This window comes from Neovison vison, chromosome X, assembly GCF_020171115.1.
Source record: "Neovison vison isolate M4711 chromosome X, ASM_NN_V1, whole genome shotgun sequence".
Taxonomy (NCBI): domain Eukaryota; kingdom Metazoa; phylum Chordata; class Mammalia; order Carnivora; family Mustelidae; genus Neogale; species Neogale vison.
In genome coordinates this window covers 26654829-26682316 of record NC_058105.1, presented here as the reverse complement: position 1 = coordinate 26682316, position 27488 = coordinate 26654829, and the positions used below count along the sequence as shown (strand labels likewise).

The 27488-nt window shown below is 36.9% G+C and overlaps 1 protein-coding gene and 1 pseudogene across 9 annotated transcripts in view; one reads left to right on the top strand and one right to left on the bottom strand.

Annotated features, from left to right (window-relative positions):
* The first annotated feature begins 4641 nt into the window (after positions 1 to 4641).
* LOC122896520 lies at positions 4642 to 15705 on the top strand (annotated as a pseudogene).
* Positions 12959 to 27488, bottom strand: part of THOC2 (THO complex 2) — a 116849-nt gene continuing 102319 nt past the window's right edge. For 4 of the 9 annotated variants that reach the window (XM_044235337.1, XM_044235340.1, XM_044235343.1 and 1 more), the window contains exons 34-39: positions 24201 to 24338; positions 23786 to 23855; positions 23546 to 23703; positions 21433 to 21509; positions 20907 to 20952; positions 14731 to 15455 (exon numbers count right to left, since the gene is read on the bottom strand). In XM_044235337.1, coding sequence (XP_044091272.1) covers positions 20925 to 20952; positions 21433 to 21509; positions 23546 to 23703; positions 23786 to 23855; positions 24201 to 24338 — 471 coding nt within the window. In that variant the 3' untranslated portion in view covers positions 14731 to 15455; positions 20907 to 20924. Of the gene's footprint in view, positions 13368 to 14730; positions 15456 to 15526; positions 15612 to 20906; positions 20953 to 21294; positions 21510 to 23545; positions 23704 to 23785; positions 23856 to 24200; positions 24339 to 27488 lie in introns of those variants that run through there. The other 5 variants (XM_044235339.1, XM_044235341.1, XM_044235338.1 and 2 more) reach the window with 5 other exon arrangements.

Genomic DNA, 27488 nt, shown 5'->3' with positions numbered 1-27488 from the left:
CTGTGCTGAAGGCAAAGGCTCAACCCACTAAGCTACCCAAGCACCCCTCAATGTTTTATACTCCTAAAAATACAAGATTTATACTTCTGTTAAATTTATTCCTACATATTTTAATCTTTTGATGCTATTATAAATGGAATTGTTTTCTTAATTTCATTTCAGGTTGCTCATTGCCATTGTATAAAAATATAATTGATTTTTATAAATTAATTCTGTACCCTCCAATTTTGTGGAAGTCTTTTATTCATTCTAATAGTTATTAGTAGATTCCTTGGGATTTTCTATATGCCAAATCTTGTCACCTGTAAACAGAGATAGTTTTACTCCTTCCTTCACAGTTCAGATACCTTTAATTTCACTGTTTTGTCTACTTGCCCTGGCTAGAATCCTAGTACAGTGTTGAATAAAAGCAGAGAGAGCAGACATTCTTGTCTTGCTCCTTACCTTAAGAGGAAATCATAGTGGCTTACAACCTTAATTTTTTGTTCATATTACATGTAAACTGGGGCCTTATGGCAGGTCAGTTTCCACTGTGCTCAGTTCTTCTTAGCCTTACTCCATAGACATGTCTTCTCATTCTAGGACCCAGCCTGAGGACTTACCTGAGCTATACTATTGTCTTTGTAAAGGCCTAAACAAGAGGTTAAGCCAAACCACATAATCACTTTAAACCTCTACTTGGATATGGCATGTCATATCCATGGACACTCTATTGCCGAAATGTCAGCTGTGCCCAAATTCAAATCTGTACTCCTTCCCACAAGAGGCATGGCGAGTCACCTGGCAATAGGCAGGGATACATAATCCTCTTACAGGAAAGGTGGGGAGTAAATAACTGTGAACAATATCATCTACCCTTCGAGGCTATATCTAATTTCCATTACCTCTAAGATTTAGAGAAAATGATTAAGCAACAAGCCCAACTAATTTTCTTGACACAAAACCACAATAAGATCAGTTTTGTTGTGTGTGCCAAAGACCACTCTTAAGAAATTGTCCAGTCACATAAGACTACATAAGAAAACTTAATCTAAAACTTGAAAATAAGGAAAAGTGATGATTGCAAAATTTATTAAATACCATGGCAGCACATTTTCTAATAAGCCTAGAGTTATCTCACTCTAGGTTTGTAACTTTGACTAACTACCTACAACTGATTAAGGTCCAAAGAATTTTAGTCTTATAAAGTTAGAGGTTAATGCGCAAAAAACTACCAAGGTATGATTTACTTTTTGGAGAGATCTTTGTTCAGTAAATAACCCCAAGAGTTTCAGTTTTTGCACTATAAAACATTAGTCAGTTTTGAATCTGACTTAAGTCATCTTATTTCGGCATTCTTATCTGAACTGATTAAATGAATCCCTGTTTTTCAAATGCTCTTTGAAGAAGCATTCTTGTGTATCTGCTGATTCTTTCATTAATTGGTTGAATAAAACTTTGACATGTGCTAATGAATTACTTTGTCTGAGGCTTGTGCTTTTGTGCTTTTATAGACATCACCAACCCTCAGCAACTTTCCCTGAACCCCTCTTCCCCCAGCCTCTCTCACTCGTCCTGTGCTCCCACACCCCACATCCTACATGAACAATCAACATTTGTAGAGTGAATGATTGCTCTGTAATTGTTACATGGTGACAACAAATAACCAAAATGAAAAAAAAAATGAAGCAAGAAAATTTGGTTTCTAGAATTCAGGGGGAATATCACAATAGCCATGGAAAAAAAATTAGAGAAAACCTAGCATCCCTCACTTTTAGGAAGGCCAATATATGTAATTTAAATTTAGAATACAAGAATACACACTTCCCTGAAGCTTCTTTGTTTTATGAAATAATTCACCAGAGTTCCCTAAAACAACAGAATCTCCTTCTGTGTTTAAGTACCTCTTATTTACTATCTGACTGGGTTGGTTTTATGTGTTGACAAATGAAGATCAGAAGTGAAAATGTTGTCAATAAGAAAACTATTTGATTTATATATGTGTACACTCTAAAGCTCTTTCCAGGAACATATTTATTGTGTAAAATGAACCAGGAATACCTAGGGTAGTGAAGAAGTTTAGCTTACAGGCTACTAGATCTCTGACCTAAAGGCCTTTGGTTAAAAAGGGTGGGAGGCAGAAAATGGTTACTATGCTTCATTTTAGCACCTATAAAAATGTTTGTCATCTTGGGGCACCAGGCTTAATGAAGTCGGAAGAGCATGTGACTTTTGATCTCAGGGCCATGAGTTCAAGCCCAACCTTGGGTGTAGAGATTACTAAAAAATAAATAAACAAACTTAAAATGTTTGCCATCTTACTTCACTTCCTCCCTGACCAAGCCGGCTCTCCCTCCCTGCTAAAATAAAGTGTCCTACCATCCTTCCTCAAAAAAAAAAAATACTGTTGGGGTGCCTGGATGGCTCAGAGGGTTAAAGCCTCTGCCTTCAGCTCAGGTCACGATCCCGGGGTCCTGGGATCGAGCCCCGCATCGGTCTCCCTGCTCGGCAGGGAGCTTGCTTGCTTCCCTTCCTCTCTCTCTGCCTACTTGTGATCTCTGTCTGTCAAATAAATAAATAAAATCTTTTTACAAAATACTGTTAACAATGCTAATATCTACCTAAGCTACATGAATCAGAATTTTAATGGAAATTCATTTGCAACTTTAATTTTAGCATGTATCTCGGTTAAGCCACTGAATATGTTCAAATGCTGGAGGTAAGTAGAACTTTTGTTAACTGAACTATGGTTTAAAAACGTCCTATGGTTTAAAAATGTCCTAAGGAAGCTTTCTTACTAGCTTCCTTACTAGCTTCTTTCCTTACTAGCTTCTTTCATACCTCAGCAGCTGTTTCACCAAGACAAAGAATGCAAAGTATTTCTTACTTTGAGAAAGAGTTTAAACTCTATTTGGGCCAGTAGGCAGAGTCAGAATTTTCCTGAACATATCCCACAGGGAACAGTGAGATATGGCTCTTAAAATATTCCTAATGACTTCATCTTTCAACATACCAGCTCTAAAATAATTGGGAGTTGACAGGATGAAAGGTCCCTCTGGCAGATATCTTTACCCATAATGTTCTTTCTTCAAAGGTTAGCCTATTCTGGTTCTTAAGACACTAGACATCTACATTTTATGTCTGCCAACAAAGTTGAACAATGAAAGAGACCCTGGGAAATCTGTCACGTAAATTGCCTCAATGAGTGTTATTTTGATTATAAAGAGAAAAAAATGTATTTGAAAAAATTTGAACTCCAATTATTTTTTAAGTTGCTCTAAACTAGTATCTTTCCCAAAATAATGATACTACCACCAAAATAAAGTAACCAGAAATAATTTTTTTAATCTTTTTAAATGTTTTATTTATTTATTTGACAGAGAAAGATCACAAGCAGGTGGGGGGGGAGAAGCAGGCCCCCCTACTGAGCAGAGAGCCCGATGTGGGGCTCGATCCCAGGACCCTGAGATCATGACCTGAAGGCAGAGGCTTAACCCACTGAGCCATCCAGGCGCCCCATGAATTTTCTTTTTTTGTAAAAAGATTTTATTTGTCAGAGAGAGAGAGAGAGAGAACACAAGCAGGGGAAGGAGCAGAGAGAGAGGAAGAAGCAGGCTCCCCACTGAGCAGGGAGCCCAATGCAGGGCTCAATCCCAAGACCTAGGATCATGAGGTGAGCCAAAGGCAGACGTTTAACCGACTAAGCCACTCAGGCCCCCCCAGAAAGAATTTTTTTTAGCCAATTCATATTCCATCAAAAATAATTTATCAACATTGGGGATCTCAGTGGCTCGTTGGTTAAGTGTCCGACTCTTGATTTCAGTTCAAGTCATGATCTCGGGGTTGCGAGATTGAGTCCCATGTTGGGTTCATGAGCTGGGAATGGAGCCTGCTTAAGATTCTCTCTCTCTTCCTTTCCCTCCGCTCCTCTCTCGCTCTAAAAAAATTGCAAGAAATAAATAAAGATTTAGTAATAATTATATTAACCTTGAAAAGAAAAACGTTTTCTTCTCTGCTATTTGTCCAGAGTTAAAGAAAAGCAGTGGCACTCATAGTTATACACAGACAATCTGGAAATCTCTTTACCTGGGGGTTCCTGGTGAAAAAAGCATGGATGAATTAGCCTACCAATTATCTCTAATTTTTCAATGGGTTGTGTTCCAAAATTTATTTGCATGTCAACTGTTGGGAAATCAGAACATATTTTCCTATAACAAAGGGTGGTGAGGTGCTCGCTTCGGCAGCACATATACCAAAGGGTGGTGAGGATCTTAGACCAGCTTGCAAAAGCCTACAGATTATAAATCTACCCCAACCATGGGGCTACCTCAGAACCAGTCCACTGACTGAGCCAGCCAGGCACCCCTGGGTCAAGTATTTATTGAGTACCCTATGCCATGTGGTAGGTGCTGGCATTAAACAAAAGTCCTGCACTTCTGAAGCTTATTGTCTAGATAAGTACTGAAGAATCCACAGAAACCAAACCAATCCTCAATGAAGAAGCAAAAGATGGGAAAGCACAACTGTTTGCAATCCACTACCAATTAGACTTCCAAACCAGCCACCTCATCTTTTGGAAGTGAATAAAATATAAAGTATGACCAAGTCAACTACTGCAAAGGTCTAACAATTAAATATCAATTGTGACATATTTCTCTTACAATGAAACTGGAGGAAAGCAGCAAATACGAAAACCAGAAGATTAACTTCACAAACCGGTACAAGATAAAACCACCAACTGGGCCAGGTCCCTTTGGGCAATACTTTCATCTCTCCTTTCACCTTCAAGGAGCCATCCAAGCTGCCCACCGTGGTACTCTCCCAGCATCAGGTTGCGTCCCTTTCTCTGACTTTTACCGAAAAAAAAATTCTCAATGTTTTCCTAGGGAATACGGGAGCATGATGGGGTCATCCGAAATCATTTGTGCTTCAGTGCTCGTGAGAAAATTGACTGCTCCCATAATGACTTGCTTAACGGATATGCACATCTCCAAAAGTTCCTATAAAATTCTTAATTGTGAGAATTCCACACACCACAGCTGGCCAGTAGCGAAGAGATATTTTGGAATGAGGGCCTTTCAGTGCCCAAACTACTCCTGTAGATGACTACCTAATTCACCTGTGTATGTACATAATAGCTCCAGAACCGAAAACCTTTGCAGAGTTCACATCCTAAGGAGTTCTCTGTCCTTTGATTTAAAAAAAATATTGATCTCTACATAAATATGTGCCAAGCATCAATGTAATAAACTGTCTCACTAGGGGCACCTGAGTGGCTCACTTGGTCAAGCTTCTAATGTTGCCTCAGGTCATGATCTCAGGGTCCTGGGATGCCTGGGTGGCTCAGTCGTTAAGTGTCTGCCTTTGGCTCAGGTCATGATCCCAGGGCTCTGGGATCAAGTCCCACATCAGGCTCCCTGCTCAGCGGGAAGCCTGATTCTCCCTTTGCCTGCCACTTCCCCCCACCCACCCCACTTATGCCTTCTTTCTCTGTCAATAGATAAATAAAATCTTTTTTTAAAAAAAATGATCTCAGCGTCCTGAGATCAAGCCTCCCTTCAGGCTCTGCACCCAGTGTAGAGTCTACTTGTCCCTCTCCCTCTGCTCCTCCCCCTGCTTGTGCACACACTCTCCCTCAAACAAATAAATCTTTTAAAATATTATCTCATTTAATCCCTAGGAGTACCTTATGAAATGGCTGTTATTATTAGCCTCATTTTACCAATGAGGAAACTGAAGGACCATCCACCTAAAAGAAGGCAGGGAAAAAAGGAAGATATGATGGGACAAATAGAAAATAAATAGCAAGATGTCAGATTTAAATCTGATCATATCAATAATGACATTAAATGCATTGTCTATATACCCCAATTAAAAGGCAGAGATTGTTGGGGCACCTGGCTGACTCAGTTGGTAGAGCATACAACTTTTGATCTCAGGGTCGTGAGTTTGAGCCCCATGCTGGCAGGAAGATCACAGACTGATAGATCGACAGACAGACACAGACAGATAGATGTGCCTGGGAGGTGCAGTCAGTTGGGTGTCTGACTCTTGATTTCTGCTCAGGTCATAATCTTGGGGTCATGGGATAGGGACTCACATCAGGCTCCCTGCTTGGCAGGGAGTCTGCTTGAGATTCTCTAGCTCTCCCTCCTTCCCTTCCCCTTTCAGACTTGCATGCTTTCTCTCTCCCTCATATAAATAAATTAACCTTAACTATTTTTTTAAAGGTAGAGACTGTCAACTTGGATTAATAAGCAAGAAATCCGGGCGCCTGGGTGGCTCAGTGGGTTGGGCCGCTGCCTTCGGCTCGGGTCATGATCTCGGGGTCCTGGGATCGAGTCCCGTGTCGGGCTCTCTGCTCAGCGGGGAGCCTGCTTCCTCCTCTCTCTCTCTCTGCCTGCCTCTCTGCCTACTTGTGGTCTCTCTCTGTCAAATAAATAAAATAAAATCTTTAAAAAATTTAAGCAAGAAATCCACTTTCAATATTTAAAAAAAAAGAATGGAAAAAATATACCCTGCAAATTGAATCAGAAGAAAGCTAGAGGGTGCCTGGGTGGCTCAGATGTTTAAGTGTCTGTCTTCGGCTCAGGTCATGATCCTGGAGTCCTGGGATCGAGTCCTGCATCAGGCTCCCTGCTTGGCGGGGAGCCTGCTTCTCCCTCTCTCTCTACTGCTCCCCTGCTTGTGCTCTTTCTCTCTCTCAAATAAACAAATGAAATCTTAAAAAAAAAGAAAGCTAGACAAACATTAATTTTGACATGAATTTTAAAATAAGGAATATTATCAGAAATAAAGAAGAATATTTCATTTTGATAAAGGGGTCAATTCACCAACAGTATATAATCCCAAATATGCATGCACCCAATCACAAGGTTTCAAAATACATGAAACAAAAACTGACAAAACCAAAACATGAAATAAGATAAATCCACAATTATAATTATAAATTACAATACACCTCTCTCAATAACTAGCAGACCAAGCAGACAGAAAATCAGCAAGGACACAGAAGATTTGGAACACCACTAACCAACTTGACCTAATTGGCATTTATAGACTACATCCAACAAAAATGGAATACACATTATTTTCAAGTGTACACTGAATATTCAGCATGGTAGACCAGCTATTGTGCCATAAAATAAGCCTCAGTAAATGCAAGAGAATTTAAATAATCCAAAGTATGTTCTTTGAGCTATAGAACCAAACTAGGTATCAGTAACAGAAGGGTATCTGGGAAATTTTGCAAATATTTGGAAATTAAAACACTTCTAAATAACACATGGGTCAAAGAATAAATCATAAGTTGGAAAACATTTTGAGCTGAATGTAAATGAAAATACCACATATTAAAATTGTGGGATGCAGCCAGAGCAGTGGTTAGGGAGAAATTTATAGAACTGAATTATTAAAAACTTATGCAACCCCCTCCCACAAACATCAGGATATAATGCAAGGAAAAGTAAGGAATGGAGAACAAAACCCAGCCCTGAACACAACCATAGAAAAGTCAATCACTGCAGATGAAAGTTAAAGGTTCTTGAAAGTACAATTAGTATCAAAAGCAGCTCTGAACTCCAAACATCTTACCTTAGTAGTTGATGCTTGTTGACAACATATGTCTAGGTTAACAAGAGGTTAGATCCAGGAAGGTCACTGAAGGTAGGCTGGAGAAGGCAGGGGGTCAGAGTGAGCAAGAGCAGCATGGGCTAGCAGAGTTGATGAACTCTGATCCCAGGAATGAGGCTGTTGCTCTTATCTTTAAAATACTTCTTGCCAAAGATGAGTTTTCCCTGGAGCCTAATACTTACTACCCTCAGAAATAAGAAGCCTCTGAATGGGTTCTGTTTCTACTTGAGGCGAGAACAGAGATGGGGCACCTGAGTGGCTCAGTGGGTTAAAGCCTATGCCTTGGGCTCAGGTTATGATCCCAGGGTCCTGGGTTCTCCTGGGTTAGCGTCAGGTTCTCTGCTCAGCCGGGAGCCTGCTTCCCTTCCTCTCTTGCTGCCTACTTGTGATCTCTGTCTGTCAGATAAATAAATAAAATCTTTAAAAAAAAAAAAGAGGTAAGAACAGAGATGTCAGGATTGCAGGCTGGTTAAACTCTGTAATTCCCAAATATTGTCCTTACATTACAATCACCTGAGGAACTATGTTAAAAAATATTCCAGGCCCCCACCCCAAAATAATCTAATTCAGTGTATTTGGAAATGTGGAACTAAAGTTTCCCAATTAATTCTAATCCTGATGATTCCATTTGTGAACTACTTGTATAAATATTATTACTATTATCACTAGTAATATTAGCAATAAATATTATCACTATATATCACTAATAATATTAGCAATAAAAATTGCTAACAGTTACTGAGTACCTGTCACTACTAGGTCTTCTTTATGTGCCTTAATGTATTGTTAGATTTAATTCATTAACAAAAGGGCACTGTGAACACCACGTGAGGAAGTTTAAGTGGAGCTCATCCCCACTCAGAGGAAACAGATAAGGGAAATCATCTTGACACAGAGGTAGTAACTTTTCAATTACCTGTAAAGATATGAAAAATGTGATTAACACTGATTGATTAAAGCAATAAAAGATTGGTGATGTCAGACTCAGTCATGAATAAAGACCAAAAAAAGGCAAAAGTCTTGAGGCAGCATGGAATAGTATCAAAGAGGAAGTATTTGCCTTTCAGGTATGATCCAATCCTGTGCTAGCAGAATGGGTTGGCTTCAAGGATTCTGCACTATACCAAAAATGGGTCTGAATTCCAAGTTCAACATCCTCTCACCTGATAGAATGGCTTCCTGACCATCCAATCCTTCCTGAAGTCTTCCCAAATCAACCTATTGAGAGCAAGGCTTCCTAAATCACACCTAGTCTGAGGTCATTCTTACCCTGAGTACTCACCATCATCTTAAAATGTAACAGGACCCCAGCTGCATGTGAGATGAATACCTTACTCATTTTACATTTCATTTCCTGCTTGTATCTTGTAAGCATGATCTTTTCTCTATTATTGGTGTCCTAGATGGATCAATCATCCTGGAAAGTGCAAAAGGTTTCTGCATAACAGTAACTAGCAGTGGCAGATCTAATTACACTTCATAAATGTACTTTGATAATGAGCATCTGTGTAACCCTAGGAGAGAAGTATTCTAACAGACCGCATGAAATCAGGATCATGAAGGACTTGAATATAGTACAATAATATCATCCCAGTTAAATTGTGGGAACATGGGTGATAGTGGCTCTTTATCATTTGATATTCAAATCCAAGGACATCTAGCTGTCATATGACAAAAATCAGAGGTTTTAAGCTGGAGATTAAGTACCAGGTTATTTTCTAGCTCCTACCCCTTAAATAAAGGCTACTTCTGACTTGCAATGATGCCATTTATGTGCCCTGTGTTCAAAATCTTCCTTTCTTCTTCCACTAAACATCTCCATTTAACAACACATCAAAGGAATTAAGCTTTGTTAGCCTGATTGATGTGGAACTGGTCATTAGAACTTAAAACAGTTCCTAAGAATCAGAAATAAAAAGCAATTATTCTTACACTAATACAGATCTTCTCAGGTTGTCACACTTCCTTCAGTCACATTTCCAATATCCCTTCTATTGTCATTCTTAGTTATCATATTAATTTGCATTTATAAATACAACAATCTGTATGCAACTAGCATGAATTAGCATCTCTTAAGCAGCTCCTCTTTTTCTTCTCAACTCTAGGCCCAGTAAAATCTTTGGCCCTGACAATGTCTCCAGAAATGTTACTTCAATTAAAAAAAAAAACAAACATTTAAACCATGCTTCTGATAAGTGATAAGATAGAACATTAAGTGGCTCTAATATTATAAGCTCCATTCTACCTAAAAGGCAGCCTTAGAGATCAGTATCCATAAAAACAAAATACCAAAGGCCAGGCACAGCTTTTAAACTAATGAGATCTTGTTTATCTTACTTGTATCATGGAAATCAAACTACGGTCATATGAATTTCCTGATCTTTACAAACATGCTTGTGAAAAGTAAGGCCATCATAAATCCTAGTTTAGAAAACCTGTCCTGAATAATCAAAAACATTTTCCTGGACGAACCAAATCATCAGAGACCTGTGGGTGCCTGGACCACATATTTTGGTGTCCTTGTAGAAATATACTCACCAGTTTGAGTTGAGGTGTTGGCCATCACCTAATATTTAGGGCCACTACAAGATACACCCTTTTTGTTTTATTTACTAGAAAGACAGGGCTTTTTTCTTACATGAATGCAAGATACATCCCTTTGTTTTGTTTACTAGAAAGACAGGGCTTTTTTCTTACATGAATGCAAAGGAAAAGTTTCTTTTGGGCTACATTACCAGAAAATGTTCTTCTTCATGACTAGCTTTTTATTTAATGGACACTGTAATTCCTGTAACTACGAAATCACACCTTCTCTGTATGGCCTATCAGGTTTCTCAGAACTGATATGTCAGGTGTACATGACATTTCAGGGTGTTAAATTCATTTTAGGTATTAATTTCACCCAATCAAATGTTCTCATTTACTTCTTAAATACTGTACAGTATGTTTTTTCATAAATCCTTTTTGGAACATAGCAGGGTAGAAATAAAACAATTACACAATTGCTGGAAAAAAAATAAGGCTGCTAGAAATTTCCATTTGTCTAAGCTGCTTCCAGACTAAGGTGCTTCCAGGAAATAGAAAATAGCGATGTAGCATGAACCAGTGATTTTCCAACAATAAACTACAAATCACTTGTATAATGACAAAGCAAGATACTCTAACTTTTGCCCCTACCATTTAAGACAACACAGATGGACAGACGACTGTCTTCCAACTTCTCACCAGCTCAAGAGAGACAGGTCCAGGGTTACTTGTATGTGTTTATATACAGTTCTTTGGATCAAGACCCAGAAAAAGAACTTGCCAATTTAAAATTTTTTTTGAGAACTGAAAGCTAGAAAAACACTCATTCCACAAAAATTTAGGTGGGGGGGGTCCTGTAGATATCCTCCATTTATGATCCTAAAGGTAAGAACTCCTTTCAAAAAATGGCAAGCTTAAGACACCAGTCACTACAGCTCAGATCCTAGTTCCTGAGAGAAAAATCCTGTATTACATGATTTTCATGTAAAAGGCTCAAAACTTGGGGGGTGGGGTGATTAGGGATGGCACCTGCTCGTACTATTTAGTAATAAAATATTCATAGTATGGTAACTGCCTCAAAATATTCTGCTTTGCACCTCTTCATTTTACATGATCCCTCTATATAGAGAACAATAAACTCTGCAACACCCAGATTTAGATTTCCTAGGAGGACCTCCTTCCATCCAACATTGTTTGCCTCCATTGACTAGAATGGAAGTTACAAGGGTAGCAGGGACTTTGTATTGCTCAAGGATGTACCTCTGGTGCATAAGAGGCACTCAAATTTTTTTCAAATATTTTTTAAATAAATATTCTCTAGGAGGCTCTATAGCTGTTTTTTGTCAATGTAATTCTACTAGAACTCAGTCATACTTATTCATTTACGTATCACCTACGGCTGCTTTCATGCTATAATGGCAGAGCCCAGTTCCAACAGGGTATAAACAGCCCATAAAGTCTCAAATATTTACTATCCAGTCCTTTACAGAAATAGTTTGCTGACCCCCAATAGCACTCATTCGGCCCTTATCTCAAGCTAGACTGGAAGCACCCTAGGTACAGGAATTAGGTCTTAATATCCCATTGTACCTAGAGCAGAGTAGATGCTTAAAAATAGCTATCACTACACAAATACAAATTTCCTACTTCCAACATAAATTATTTTTGCACAGTTAAATCCAAAGTTAGTATTTTCCATCCTCAATGCATTTCTAGCAAGGATACAACCAAAGTTCACCTGTTGTTCAATTAATTTGAGGGACAAGGAGAATAGATCCTGATCCTAAGCAAGTAGTGATCTTTCTGGTTCAAACTCATAATCATGTATTCTTTAAAATGTGAATTTTAAACATAACTGGAGATCTCCTCCCTGCTATATTTCAGACAAATGATTGTGAGGTGAACCATAGCTATTTTCTCAATGTCAAAATCATTTTAACAATGCGTAATTTCTTTTTATGCCAGGCACATTATGGGTGCTCAATAGTAACTGAATGGATCATTCTCCCATAATTACTGTGTTCATCAATTTTTGTAAATTACAATTACCTGAAAAGGGGCATCAAGATTTATATCCCTATGCCAATTCTCAAATATGCTCAGCATTTCTCAATCCTTTAAAAATTATAGCCTTGTCATTCTCAAAAAAAAAAAAACTTTAATTTGCATAGATATTATCAGTTCCAAAGAATTGAAGAGTAAATGGATAATTTTAGGCATGATTACAACCCACTGTTTACCCCAGGTGCAGAGGTTAACAAGTAAGATTTTTTCATATTATTGGATGAGATATCATTTGAAAACACTGTAGATCGGACTAAGAAATGAAAAGGGCTAGGAGCCTTACTAAACTATCTTTACTAAGTTATTATGAATAAGCAACAATATACACAATGATATACAATCATTTGAGAAAACTATTGTTTATTTAGAAAAAAGGTTACACTGGTAGAATTCAGTAGATAAAAAAATTTTCTTTTAAAAATGTCACTGTGAAACTTTTCCAGACGAAAGTTCAGCAATACAAAGCTTCTGTAGCTGTAGAATTAAAACACAATTAACTTTTGGTTCCCTCCCCCCCAGATTTGTCTAACATAATTACAAGAAAAAATGGCAAGGGACAAGTGAATGCTGGTACCTTTTTCTTTTTTTAAACAGGTTTTAATGTTGTACATGTACTATATAAAATGATTCCTAAGCATTGCATAAGACACTGCTCCCACTTCGTTTTCAGTGACTAATATTAAAAACAGGCCAAATAATAAATTAAAACTGAGTTTTAAAATGAGGTAAATTCAAAATGGTTCAATAATTGTTTATTTTCAGTTTCAAACAATAAAAAGGAAGCATTTCATATTGAAAAAAACAAACAAAAAAAAAAACCAAAACAACTAAACCCAGGCAATATTTAGTTATTAACCTAAAGTGAAATTCTGTACACATGTAACCTTATTTGCTTGTTGGGAACTGTATGCAGCACATTGTGCTAAAAATATGGAACAGTTAACACTTTCAGCCATTTACTGAAAATAAACATGTAGAAACTAAGCAACAAGTTAAATACAGTAATGCACAACTCAACAATTTTAAGTTTTCGGCATGGAGCAATAAAGCAGATAACTGAATAACTTAAGAAGATGCAAATGGGCCCTCTTGATTCATAATTCTCGGCAATCTACTCAGGAAAATTAATTTCTGGTCACAGCTGAACAATTTCATTCCAATCTCACCTGAAAGAAACAAAGTGATTATATTGATAGATAAGAAAGGAAGAAGAGAAGGAAGGACACAGGGAAAAGAAAGGGCCCGGGGGGGGGGGGGTGTTATGGAAAGAAGGGGCAGAGAGAGGGAGAGAGGGAAGGAGAAACCATGGAGGGAAGGAAAGAAGGAAAACAAGAAGGAAGGAAAGAAGGAAGATTTAAGAAACAAAGAAAAATCAATGAGTTCTATCAATAACAAAGGCTTGAATTAAGTCCCTAGATAAGAATGAAATATTTGTGTATTTCTCATCACTTCCCCCTCTCAGAAACCATTAAAGATAGGCATGCTAGGAGGAGTTAAAAAAAAAAAAACCACTGAATATTTTGTCTGTGAGAGAGGGAGAAGTTGGGGAGGGGAGGGGAGGATAAAATGAAAAAGAGAAACAAGAAAATATTCCACAGGGGCAAGCAATAGCTTGTCAAATGTAAACAGAACACAGAGCAATGAAAAGGAACCAATTTTACATGATCAACAAAAAAAAAAAAAAGAAAAATGACATCACATTTTTCACAAGGACACGATTTTAATAGTGACTTATATTAAGATGCAATGTCTGCTAAATTATAAAAATTGCTTTAAAAATATATTGACTTAATTATACTCATTTCCTTTCCTTTATGTACTGACATTTTCAAATACTGCATACTGAAATAAATTCAAAACATGATCATTACAACATGTGGCAAATAACTTCATATCTGCCTAACATTGTTCTCATTCAAATTTTAAACTAATGCTTAAAGCATTAAACTTTATTGACGAAAATACTACATACACATATTTCATAAAACCAGAGCTAGAAGGGCCTTGGGAAGTAATCACACTTGCATGAAATGCTGGCAAATAATTTACACATCATTTCTATACAGCATTCTGTTCACACCATGTATAACCTTGACATTACCAATTATAACTGTGGATACACTAATGTTGAGCTTACAATTTTCATACTTAAAAATCATTTTTCCTGTCCATCACTGATGAATGGATAAACAAAATGTGGTACACATTCATACAATGGAGCATTACTCGGTTATAAAAAGAAATGAAGTTCTGATACATGCTATAACATGGATGAACCTTGAAAACATGATGCTAAGTGAAAGAAGCCAGATACAAAAGGCCACATATTGCATGATTCCATTTTTATGAAATGTCCAAAACAGGTAAATCCACAGAAACAGAAAGTACATTAGTTGTTTCCAGGAGAGGGGAAGGAAGAACTGGGAGTGGCTGCTAATATGTATAGGGTCTCTTTTGGGGGTGATGGAAATGTTCTGGAATTAGTGGTGATGGCTATTAACATAGTGAATATATTAAAAAACACTTTAAAATTGCAAAATTTGTTATGTAAATTTTATCTCAAGTTTTTAAATTGCAAAAGCAAAAGAAAAAAGAAAGTGTTGCAATAAAGAGTATCATGATTTCAGTATTGCCATAACTAGAATAAGAAATGGGGGTCTTAATCATGATGATATCACAGTAGAATTACTGGGCAAGGGAACTTTTGCTGACATACTTAAGGGCACATTAAGGGATAAAACTGCTGTTGCCATTAAAACATGTAAAGATGATCTTTCCCAGGAACTGAAATTAAAATTTTTACAAGAAGCCAAAATCCTCAAGCAATATAACCATCCCGATATTGTCAAACTTATAGGAGTTCGCACACAAATACAGCCTATCTATATCATTAAGAACTGGTTCCAGGAGGCGATTTCCTCTCCTTTCTGAGAAAGAAGGATGAACTAAAACAGTTAGTGAAATTTTCATTAGATGCTGCTTCTGGATGGCGAATCTCGGATAAAAATTGTATACACAGGGACCTTGCTGCAAGAAACTGCCTGGAGGTGAAAATAATGTTCTGAAAATCAGTGACTTTGGAATGTCTCGTCAAGAGGATGGTGGTGTATATTCATCTTCTGACTTAAAGCAGATTCCCATTAAATGGACAGCACCAGAAGCTCTTAATTATGGGAGATATCGTTCTGAGAGTGACGCATGGAGCTTTGGCATCCTCCTCTGGGAGACCTTCAGCTTAGGGGTCTGTCCATACCCTGGAATGACAAATCAGCAGGCACAAGAGCAAGTGGAAAGAAGATACTGGATGTCAGTCTCTCAGCAGTGTCCAGAGCGTATTTACCAATACAATGTTGAAGTGTTGGGATTACAAACTTGAAAACCGCCCCAACTTCAGTGAACTTCAGAAAGAACTGCCATCAAGAAGAAAAGTCATGTAGTGATGAAACAGTGCCAAACTCAGCCTTCAGGACTCTATCTTCCAGCAGAGTAATATTATCTTCTCATTAACAATGCGTTTATACCACATTACCTGGAACATTCTCCTAAGGTTATTGTTTTCTTAATTATTTTTTTTCTTAATTATTTTTTTAAATATGTGCCACTCTAACAATTGTAAATAGGAAAGCACAGGTGCTAAATCCAAGAGATAACACAGATCTTTTTCATACTTAGGACTGCTGAGTTTCACAGGGCTTCTACTTCAGGCTGGGTCAGAGCTGGCTGTCCTCCATCCTAGATATCTCTCCTCTATCAGTGCTATCAACTGCACTGGTAATACTGTGCTTGCAGAGAGACAAGATTACTTTTAAAAACATCACCTTCTACTAGGTATTATTTGGCTGGGCAGGACATCCTGAGGTTTTCTTCCTCCCTCCCCCAACCACCCCCCCTAGAAATTGGCCCTGTTGTATTAGTAAAGTTGCAGTTTCCCTAGGTTCTACCACACCCTCCTTCCGGGCATCAGAAAACTATGCACGAAATGCCCTTGAAGAGCATGCTCTCAGAGCTGAGGCAGCTAGTTTTAAATGATGTTACTTTATACAGAGCTGTGACAGCAAGAAGCAAGTCTGAAAAGTAGAGTGGTCTGGAGAAAAGAACAGCTAGACCACTGATCAAAATAGAGAAGAAAAGCAAATATAAATTCAGTCTTCTTATCCAAGGTATGCCCTTATAAACACACACATATTCTAATTTTATGATCAAATTCACCAAAAAGATCCTAAGAAATGTTTCAATAGCACACAGATTCCTCATAAAGGAGCCTTCTTGATGGCAACAGAATTTTTTTTAGAGAAACTAGAAAACACAGGCCCACAGAATTAATAAGATTGCTTTGGGTTAAGTGTCTTCACCTCAAAGGAGGCATCTGAGAATCTGGTTCCCTTAATTTCTACCAGTTTCTGAAGTTCTCAGGATTTTGTGATCCTATTACACACACACACACACACAAACACATAGCAGAAAGGCATATATGGATGAAGCTGACAGTTAAAAAGTCAAATGAACATTTATGAAGAAGAAAGTAGATAGAGGAGAAGGATATAGGGATAGCCATCTTAATTCCACTTTACTCTATCATTTACTCTCCTCATACTACTGCTACCTAGGAATCTTATCATAGTAAACATACTTCCTGAGATGGTCCATGTAGATAAATATAACAAAGAATTAAAACTGGGATTCTGTTGAACTCAATCTTAGCAGACCTACGGGTCCCTCTCAGGATAAAAGCATAGGAATAAGGGATAGTCATACTCAGGGATAAATGTGGCATGGGAGCCCTCTCCTAGGTGCTCATGCCTAAATCCTAATAAAAACAGCACAGCACCTAGTGAATATCTGGTCCACCCTATGTGAGAAAAAGAAAAGAGAAAACTCCTCCTATTCTGTCCAACTTTTTGGTAACCTATGAATATCAGTGCAAAGAATGTACACCCACTGAAGAGTATAAATGATGGAAATGAAGAGAAAAATAGTTTGTGTCTATCATTTCAATCTCCTAAAAAAACTTTTGAATGCATTTAATGATTACTACATACAGACCTAAATGAAAGCAAAATAAACCTGCCCTCAAAAATACGTTGTAACACACAAAGCAAACTCTTCTTAAACAGGATACTACCAAATGCTAGCAGTGAACTTTGAAGGCAAAAAAAAGTCCAGTGCTCTTTCTCATCAATCCCAAAGAGATATACATAATACTTCTGCACATAGCTCTCTCCCTGTAGAGTTAACTGAGTATCTGAAACGTAGCAGGCAATAAAGAAAAATACCTGGTTGTTTGATTAAAAGGAAAGGATGAAGTTTCTGCCTTCAACAAGATCACAATCTAAGGAGAGGGATATGTAACATACTCATATATTACATAGGAATCTGTGACTGAGATTCTGTAGGCAAGCTGCCCACATATAAGCAATGGGAAACTAAGAAAGAAACTTGACTGAACACTCCCCCCTCCACAACGGGTATTACCAGGACCTAGGACTGTGCTTCACCATGGTGACACATTCCTAAAATAAGCAATCTTTGAGCACGTAAGAGGTCAGTTTCCAAGTATGGACTGAAGGAAAAAGGTTCAGAACAGGAACTGCAAAATCAGTTGTTTACAAAGGCTAGTACATAATGTAAACAAATGAAGTAAGCTGGGTGGGGACTGACTCAATATAACTATTAAATAAAAAAAGACCCATTCTCTATGTAAGGGGGGCAGCACCTAGGGTGCCCAGCTGATTGTTACCATGCAGAAATTGGACACAGAGTTGCCAGATGTTCCAATTCTTCAAGAGAAACTGAAATTTGGACTTTATCATATTGATTAAAACAAAGTTAAATATTATGTGAGGCCAAGAAAGTACATTTAACAAGCCACATTCTGCCCAGGGGCTAAGAGTTTGCCCTTGGGCAGAATGTGGTTTAAAGGATAAAAGAATTAGGTTACACCTATGATACTGGAGGTGAGAGAAGGACCTGCAAAACAGATTAGGCCTCACTGGAGCTGAGGATTAGAACATGAATGTAGTATACCACAAATACATATGGGTAGGATAGAGCTTAACTGCTCATGTTCTTTGAAATCAAGAATCAAAGTCCAAGAAGACTGAGCTTCTCAGTCTGGGAGCCAAGTCTCAGTACAGCATCTGGTTCACAAAAGGGCTCTCAAAAGTTAGCTTAAAACCTGACACTCAACAGAGGACCACACATATCAAATTAAAATTGAGATGTTAAAGGAACCTGGTTTGAAGAGAAAAATTTCAATTGGCAGGAGTTTTTAGAGATCAAACTAGGGGAAAAAGTTAAAGGCACAGCAACTAGTAGTGTTCAAGAGACTAACTCAAGGAGAGGAAAGATCAATTTGGACAAAAACGTTAGCAATAATAAGTAACAGAAGATTTAGAGAACAAGGAGAAAGGACTTTACAACTAGAAATCATGAGATAGGAAAAGACAACAGAAGACTTTGGAAGCAATCTAATCTGGGTCACATTTATATATTATGTTTTCTTATCTCTAATGTGATCATTTTAATTTTCCTGATATCAGGGCAATATTTACAAATCAATGTCATTTCCCTATCCACTCTGCTCAAAAAAAAAAGGCTCTAGAAACCAACAGTGGATCTTACAATTAATAACATCTCTGAATCATGGAAATTCGACATTATGCGGCAGCTCTCTTTTATGTAGAATGTAAAATAACTTAAAAAGGGAGCAGCAGATTTGAAGTAGCCTAAAGGTAAATGGTGCCAATCAGAAATGATGAGATTTCTAAAGGATCAAGAAGAACAAGAGAAAGACCTGACCAATCCTAGAACGTACCCAAATAGAAGGAGGCAGCCAGAACAGCCAGAAAAAGGAAAAATCAACCAGAGCCTCAAAAAAATTAAGAGTCTACCCAAGGATAAAGTACAGGACGTGGTTGTCAGGAAAAAATTTAACAGTATGAACATCAAGCCAAATATATCTAAAAAGGCTATCTGAATTGAGAAGGTTTGCTACAAGATCACCAATCTAACATTTAATACCCAAACCAGTCTTTTCATGCCTTTGGTCCTGAAAGTTTATCCAAAGAGGTAAAATACAAATCCATGGCCCATGTGAATAAGAACTCAAAAGAAATCTGTAGTAAAACCTTCACATACTGAAAAATAGTATTTAGGTACTAAGTAAAGAGAGAATATATAAAATCACAATGAAAGTGGTCAGTCACAATGGTTGACCCATTCCTAATAAAGATGTAAGTAGTAGGTTTTTTGCTTTCTTTAATAAGGAGACCACGTGAAAGCAAGAAGTAAAAAGCAAAATTCCAAAATAAAAGAAAGTAAAGTGAAGAATAAAAAAAAGGAAATGAAGAGTTTATAGTTTGCTAGGAAAGACAGCTAGTTTGCTAGAACTGAGGAATGGGCAATCTTTCTAAAGGTTTTCAAGAAAACCTACTAAATTCTAAGTGTTCTCTCATAATTCTCATTTAGCCTATTCTACTACTTAGATAACAAGCAGAGAATAACAAAAATGAAAAGGCACACACCACTTGTTAGGACAATACCCAGGTGGCCTGTTTTGCAGCCAAAATAAATGGGACAAAACCCATACCCTAAAACTCGTACCCTTACACAGAACAGGCTCTCACACATTTCTGACTCTTAATTCAACTGTAAATAGCCTTAGTTAACTCTCTGGTTTCATAAAAGCAGCAGCAAATAATATTAGGGGGAGGGTGGAGATAGCAAGTATACTTTATGTAGTATATAGATGTGAATATAAAGTATACTTTATATCATTAAGAAATGAGAGCTAATAAGGAAGCAAGAAAATGGGCTATAAAAGAGTTGACAACTTCAAATACGGCCATCTCCATTAAATGTAGAGGGTAAATCATCCTATAAACCTCAATAATCCTAAAGCATCACCAAACAAGAGCTATTCAGATGACAATCTGAGTACTCAAAAAAAAAAAACTATCTTAAGTTCTGAACACTCTCTTCACTAAAAGTGAACTACTGTACACATACAGTTTATTTAAGATGGTTAGACACATTAATCTCATACAAGGTAGAATTACCTTGAAAATGAAGTTGCATATTTTAAATTCCAGAACGAAAAGCACAGGCCATATTTTCTGGCCTTGCAAAACATGGCCTGTGGTAGCAAATGAGGCGTAAAAACTTAGAACAAAAATTTCTGGATAACACATCTGCAGGAAAAGGCAAAAAGAGGAACAGAGAACACTAAAGGGCAAGAAAACCTTTGTTGTGAATACTGGCTCTGTGAGCTAATACCTCTGCTAGCCTCTTCAACTTAACCCCTCAGGGTCTCAGGCTCTTCACCTGTAAAGTGCAGATATCAGCACCACCCACAAGGCTATAGGTACTTAAAAAAAGGGGGATTAATTATCCAGAGAAGTTGGGAATGAGTGATGAAGAGAAAGCCAGATGTTCTTAAATACATCTTGGTGCTAAAAAACACAAGCAAACAAACAAACAAACAAACAAACAAAAAAACCCTGCATGGCTAATCAGCAAGCTTAAGATGAAAGCAGCTTAAAAATAACTGTGAATCTTGTTTTGCATCTGTACCTGAAGACCTGGTCATTAAGAGTTAGGTGTAAAATTCAACTTGCACCTTGCAAAATGGATCTAGTTTCTTCAACATTATCAGACCTCGTTTCATATTTCTATCTTTAAATGAAAGGAGGTGAGAAAACACTCACCTTGATTGAAAGTCTTCATTATCTGTGCTTGTCCGAGGACTTATGAGTAGATGACAAATTAAGGGAAAACAACTTTGAAAAAAAAAAAAGGAATGGTGTCTCAATTTTCAGTGCAGTCCTTCAGTTTGCAGGCCTAACTGGCTCTGACCAGCCTGGTAGCCTCAACTTCCACCAGCTCTGCTCATCTGCTGCATCATCTTGCCCTTCTAATTCCCATGCCCCCGGCCCAAGGGACTCCCTGTTCCCTTTCTTCCTCTCAGTAGTAATACAACCAGAGAGAATCGAAATCCCTTGACGGCATAAAACAACCTCACAGTCACCACAGAAGTTTAAAAAAAAAATGTATCAAGTCTCCCACTTCCGCATTTCGTACATTTGAGAGGGTTAATTGAAGAGACTATTTAAAAGCTAATAAGCCCTTAAACTTTATTCAGACCACATACAACAAGGGTACAATTCTAAACATGACCAGTATCAAAGCTTTCCATTACACTGATTAAAAACTCCAATAAGATGAAAAGGATATTGTTTCTTCTCTTCCTTTCCTCCTGAACTGTCCCGTTTCTCTTTCTTTTCTATCTTTTCTTTATCATGCCTGGACTCCTATAAGGAATGGTGGAATTAGTTTGGGAAGGGAAAACCAAATATAAAAAATCAGCTCCAAATCCCTTTTTATCACCCACCAGTCATACATTTTTCTTCAAAAACGTATTTAATGATGCCAAAAGCACAAGCAACAAAAGAAAAAAATTGGACTTCGTCAAAAACAAAAACTTTCATGCATCAAAGAACACTAGCAAGAAAGTGAAAATACAATTGTACAGAATGGGGGAAAATATTTGCAAATCATACATCTCATATGGGTCTAATATCTAGACTATATAAAGAAGTCTTACAACAGAGCAACAAAAAGACAGACAATCCAATTTAAAAATGGCCACAGCATCTAAACAGATTTCTCCCAAGAAGGTATACAAATGGCCAACAAACACATGAAAAGATGCTCAACATCATTAGTCATTAAGGAAATGCAAAATAAAACCACAATGAGATACCACTTCACACCCACTAGGATGGCTATAATAAAAAAAAATTTTAATAAAAAATTTTAAAAAAACAGAAAATAACAAGCATTGGCAATGAATTAGAGAAACTGGCACCCTCATACATTGCTGGTGGTCCAGCTATGTGGAAAATTTTGTTAGTTCCTCAAAAAGTTAAACATGGCATTACCATATAACCCAGAAATTCCACTCCTGGGTATACGCACAAGAGAACTAAAAACAGGTCTTCAAACAAACACTTCAGAGCAGCACACGAACATACATAGCAGCACTATTCACAACAGCCAAAGGGAAACAACAAAAAAGTCCCATCAACTGACAAATGGATGAACAAATGTGGTATATGCATATAATGGAATATTATTCAGCCATAAAAAGAAATGGAAGTACTGATACATGCTATAGCATGGAAGAATCTCAAAATATTATACTAAATGAAAGAAGTCAGACACAAAAGACCACGTTATTATGCGATTCCATTTACATAAAATATCCAAAACCAGTAAGCCCATAGAGACAGAAAGCAAATTAGTAGCTGACAGGAGCTAAAAGGAGAGGGAAATGGGGAATGACTGCTTAATGGGTATGGGGTTTCTCTCTGGGGTGATGACAATGTTTTGGAACTTGATAGACATAATGATTGTACAACACTGTAAATATACTAAATGCCACGGAATTGTACATTTTACAATGGCTATTTTTATGTTATGTTAATTTTACCTCAATTTAAAAACACTTATTTAAAAGGAGCAGCATCACTTTTAAAACATATAGAAATTTTTTTTTAAGTAGGCTCCATGTCCAGGATAGAGCCCAAAGCAGGGCTTCAATTCACAACCCTGAGATCAAGACCTGAGCTGAGATCAAGAGTCGGAAGCTTAACCGACTGAGCCACCCAGGCACCCCAAAGCACAGAAAAATTTTAAAATGATTTCCTTATAATTTTCCAAAACTGCTTTTAAGAACTATGACTATGTACACAATAATGCTTTTGAAACACTTTATACCTTAGTAGTAATGATTTGCCTACTTTATGGCAGATGCATGAAATGTATTATGAATATCATCCATGAGTATCTAAGAAAATGCACATTATACTTAGTTTGAAAATCAAATACGAGTTACAAACACACAAGTTTATTAGGAGAAAATGCTATAAAAATGTTTTTAAAATCACAATTAATAAAGACTTTATGACAATGTAATGATCAGGGAGAAAGAATACACATGACCATATTTTAATCTTATGAATGTAAAGAAACCAAAACACTGCTGGCGAGGAGGAATAAAAGAAAACACAAAAAGAAAGGGTAAAGGGTAAAGCTCAATGAATAGAAGCAGGTGGGGGTGGAATGGAGAGAAAAGGAATTTCAGAGATAAACTAAATCTACTCCCGGTAATTTCGGACCCAATTGGCTGGAATTCCCCCCAGATAACCCTCCCCCACTGCCTCCTCTTCCACCCTCAAATAATTAAGCAAAGACTATTTGATTATCAAATTAACTCAGTATTTGCTAAATACTCGAGTCAATTTTTTAAGAAAAAGCCTTTTGTTCCACTGTTTCCCTAATTTACCTTTTTGCCACCGGAGGAGATTTTATCCATCTTTTCAGATTTAAAAGAATCGCCACCTTTTTCTTTGCCTGAAGACTTTGACTTATTTTTTTCCTTGTCTTTCTCATTTGGATAAGGAGACTCACATGGACTTTCACTTTTGTGTTTTGAAACCCCCACTAAAAGTATAAAAGAAAATCATGAAAGCCTCTTTCAGTTCAGTTTGACGACAGCTTTGAAAGCATTAATAAATCTACCTACTTGTTCCATTTTCCTCTTTTCGCCTCTTGGCTAAGTCCGGCGGCACTTCCCGGTCATTGTTTGAATGATCCTAGAACCAAGAATTGTGAACTACATTGATCAAGAGTTTATGTTTTTGTTTTAAAATATTACTTTTATACAAGGGCACAGCTAACTAGCATTGGAGAGTATTGTCAGTCCTTTCACATTGCAAAATGACATGAAAGACAAGCATAGCTGGGAGAGATTGTTAGGCTGAATGAAGATCCTTACTACTGTAGAAGACTCGATTCAAACACATTTTAGGGTGAAAATACCAGTTAAATCACCAAATATCAGCCTGCCATGCAACAAACTAGTACTTTAAAAAAGGCAAGAACACACTACCATACACAATATAATGACTTTCCAAACTAGTTTTTAAAAAATTACAAACCCTTTTCCGTTCTTTCCTGTCCTTTTCATCTTTTTTCTCTCTTTCTCTGGATCTTTCCCTCGACTTGTCCAAGTCTTTCTTGTCCATTTCTCTCTCCTTACTCTTGGACAGTGGTGGAGGAGTATGATTAATGTAGAGCTGTTAAATTAAGGCAATATTACTAAAGATTATTAGTTTTCCAGTATCGGCATCATCTGCTTGATTCTTTATTTAATGAAAAGACAATTGGTAGTTAGACCCAAAGTCAAAACTGGTCAGCTGTCTGGATTACAAGAGGTGAAATAAAAGCATGGCACAAATTATGCAAAGACTTCAATTCTTGGCCTTACAAAAATTTTCATTTAAACTCAAGCAGTTCATTCCAGTCTTAAATGAGACTGAGACTTAATGGAGGCTTTTATAGCTCTATTGTATAAGCACCACTACAGGAGTCCATATGTGAAAAATAATGACTGAACTCTCTTACTGATAATAAAAAAAGATACAAACCTCTACACAATCAGGAAAATTTTAAATAGTTTTACCATCCACTTACAAGGCAACTGATGACAGTGAGCCAAAGTATAAAATAAAACCTCACCATGACTTTACTAATAAGTCTTCTCTGCCTCAGCATATACCATGCATACATTATCCTAAATTTTTTTGTAAATATAAAGGCTGCATATTCTCTACTTCTGAAAGCACTCCAATTTCTACCAAATAATCACAATGGACCGCAAAATTTGTCTCACTGGTTCTAAGGAGCTCAGAAAACCATGTGGTCACCTGAGGATGATTAAAAAAAAACACTCAGAGACTGAAAAATGATGAACTGATATCTGCCTATTGTTTCAAAAGACCCACAGACCATAAACAGCCAAAGATCAAGGATGTGATACCTAAATAATTAAGAGACAACCTTAATAACTTACGCAAGTTGTAAATACGGAAATCTAGTATAAAAGAAAACATTAAGGAAGTAATCAGATACCTATCCTTATAGCATTTATAACTGTGCTACAAGCTTATGTTCAATTTAAGACATTACAAGTAATAGGCAGCAGAATACGAAATATAACTCATTACATTAACTACACAATCCTAGATATACCTTAGGAATGAAAACAAATAGTGAGTCAAAAGCCAAATAGTTTAACATGAGGAAATCCTTTGTATTCAAAGGAATACATTAAAAAAGACCATCAGTTTGAAAATTAAAGAAACACTTATTTTTTAACACCATCAAATATTTTCAATTCAGTTGGCTGAGAAATACTGCCATAGCAATGCTGAAGTAGATTCTTTAAAATGTCAATGTTTAAAAGTTGATGATCAACTGAAATAGACAAAATGTTTATTAACAACAAAGAGCAAAAGAATGAAAAACAGTCATATAAAAGTGCTTGTCCAAATGGTACTCTTGCTGGGTCAATGCCCTATACAACACTTCAAGATTTTCTAATTGTGAGGTTTATTTATATCTTAAGTTAATATTACTTATGAAACTGATAAGACAAAAGAAATAATATATTCCTACAATACGCAAAGATTTCTCTAAGGGAAGTACTGCTTAATTCTCCTGATAAAAGAAAAAAGGGGGGTGTGATTACAAATAAGTATACACAAGCATACGCACACACACATGCACATGCACACACACAGTACTCAAGAATGAAGTTTTTAATTGTGCCTAACTTCAATTCTGTATTGCAAGGAATTGAAAAACTTATATATTCTGACTTTAGAAATGTATCTAATTCTATTCATTCTTCCTACCTTTCTAATAATAGTTCTGATCACAAGACTCTTTTCCACAGTAACATGCAGTCTCTCACTGCCTACAGAATAAAATGCATACTCCTTAGCTTAGGTACTTCCAACCTCTTCACAATCTTTGTACAATTATATCCTACTATGGGGCACCCCAATGCACTCTATGCTGTGGCTACCACTGGGTCCCTAACACTATCCTTTCCAGCAGTTCTCTTCACCAGAATGGTCACTCAAATTTCTCTTAACCTCTTAAAATCCTACTAGGTTTCAAAGACAGCACAAAAGCCATCAGCACTTCAATTGTCTCTGAACTCTGCAACTCACTTTCAACTCACTTTCTGATACATTCCTATATTTATTATTTTATATTAACCTTTTTTGTGACAGGCATTTTCTATTAATTTCATGTCACTTATATTTGTCCATAACAGTTTCCAGTATGGCATGGAACGTTGATGGATTTTGCTTTTGATTTGCTTTTATTCTTAACACTGGGATCAGTAAGTCCAAAAACATGACTGATTTTCAAAATCTGTTAACACTACTATACTGACTTTATTAAGGCTACAGTATATAAAGATGGTCTCACTTATAGGTCTCCATTTGATTATAAATCCTTGTTTTAAGATGATGAACAGAATTAAAACCTGAATTCTGTTTCAAGTGGTCACTGTTGCTCTCCTCAATTACAGAGAGGCATGGTTAAAGGGAAATGCTTTTCACACTTCATCAAATGTAGCTTCTAGGTTTGCTAGTTGAATACACGAGTGACCAAACTGGAAATACGCCAATTGGAAATTGGGGGTGGAAGGCAGACAGACAGAAAAGATTTGGATATTAAGCTAGATTTTTCTCCCGTTAACAAATCCCACTTGAAAAGCTAAATCTATGTATTACTTTTACCATGGATTAGAAAGTAAAAATAATAACGCAATAAAAAAAAGATCCCAGGGAAAAAGCATTAACTAAAAAATTAAAGCATAGAAACAATTTTATATGTACACAATTGACAACAGAACATGAAAAAAATAGACACAGATCATTCAAATCCTCTAAAAAGTAAAAGCTACCCCAGAAACAGTGAGGGATATAGATGGTCAATTTTAAAGATCACCCAAAGTCTGGTAATGTTTTTTTTTTTCTTAAGACATTCATATGCTATTGAACCTTCCTAGACATATAAAAATGCAGACCAGTAATCTGTGGATACTTTACCAAACTCCAAAGGCTTACGAGTTCATTTCAAATAGTTATAACACCTAATCATATCACCGAGTTAACTATACTGAGCCCTAAGGATCTGAAAAGTGGTATGAATCACGTGATTTTTACAAGTGCATTCAGTGCCATTTTCAAAAATTTCTGGTTGAATGTGGAATAAATCTATTGAATTTTAAATACCAGAAAATCACTGTCTTTTTTCAAAGGGGGAATAAAGAGACTGACTTAAAGCATTTTAATTTTAAAAACAAGGCAAACCCACTAAAGGAGTTAGGAACCCGTTTCAACTACTGCTGAAATGGGTGCTAAGAA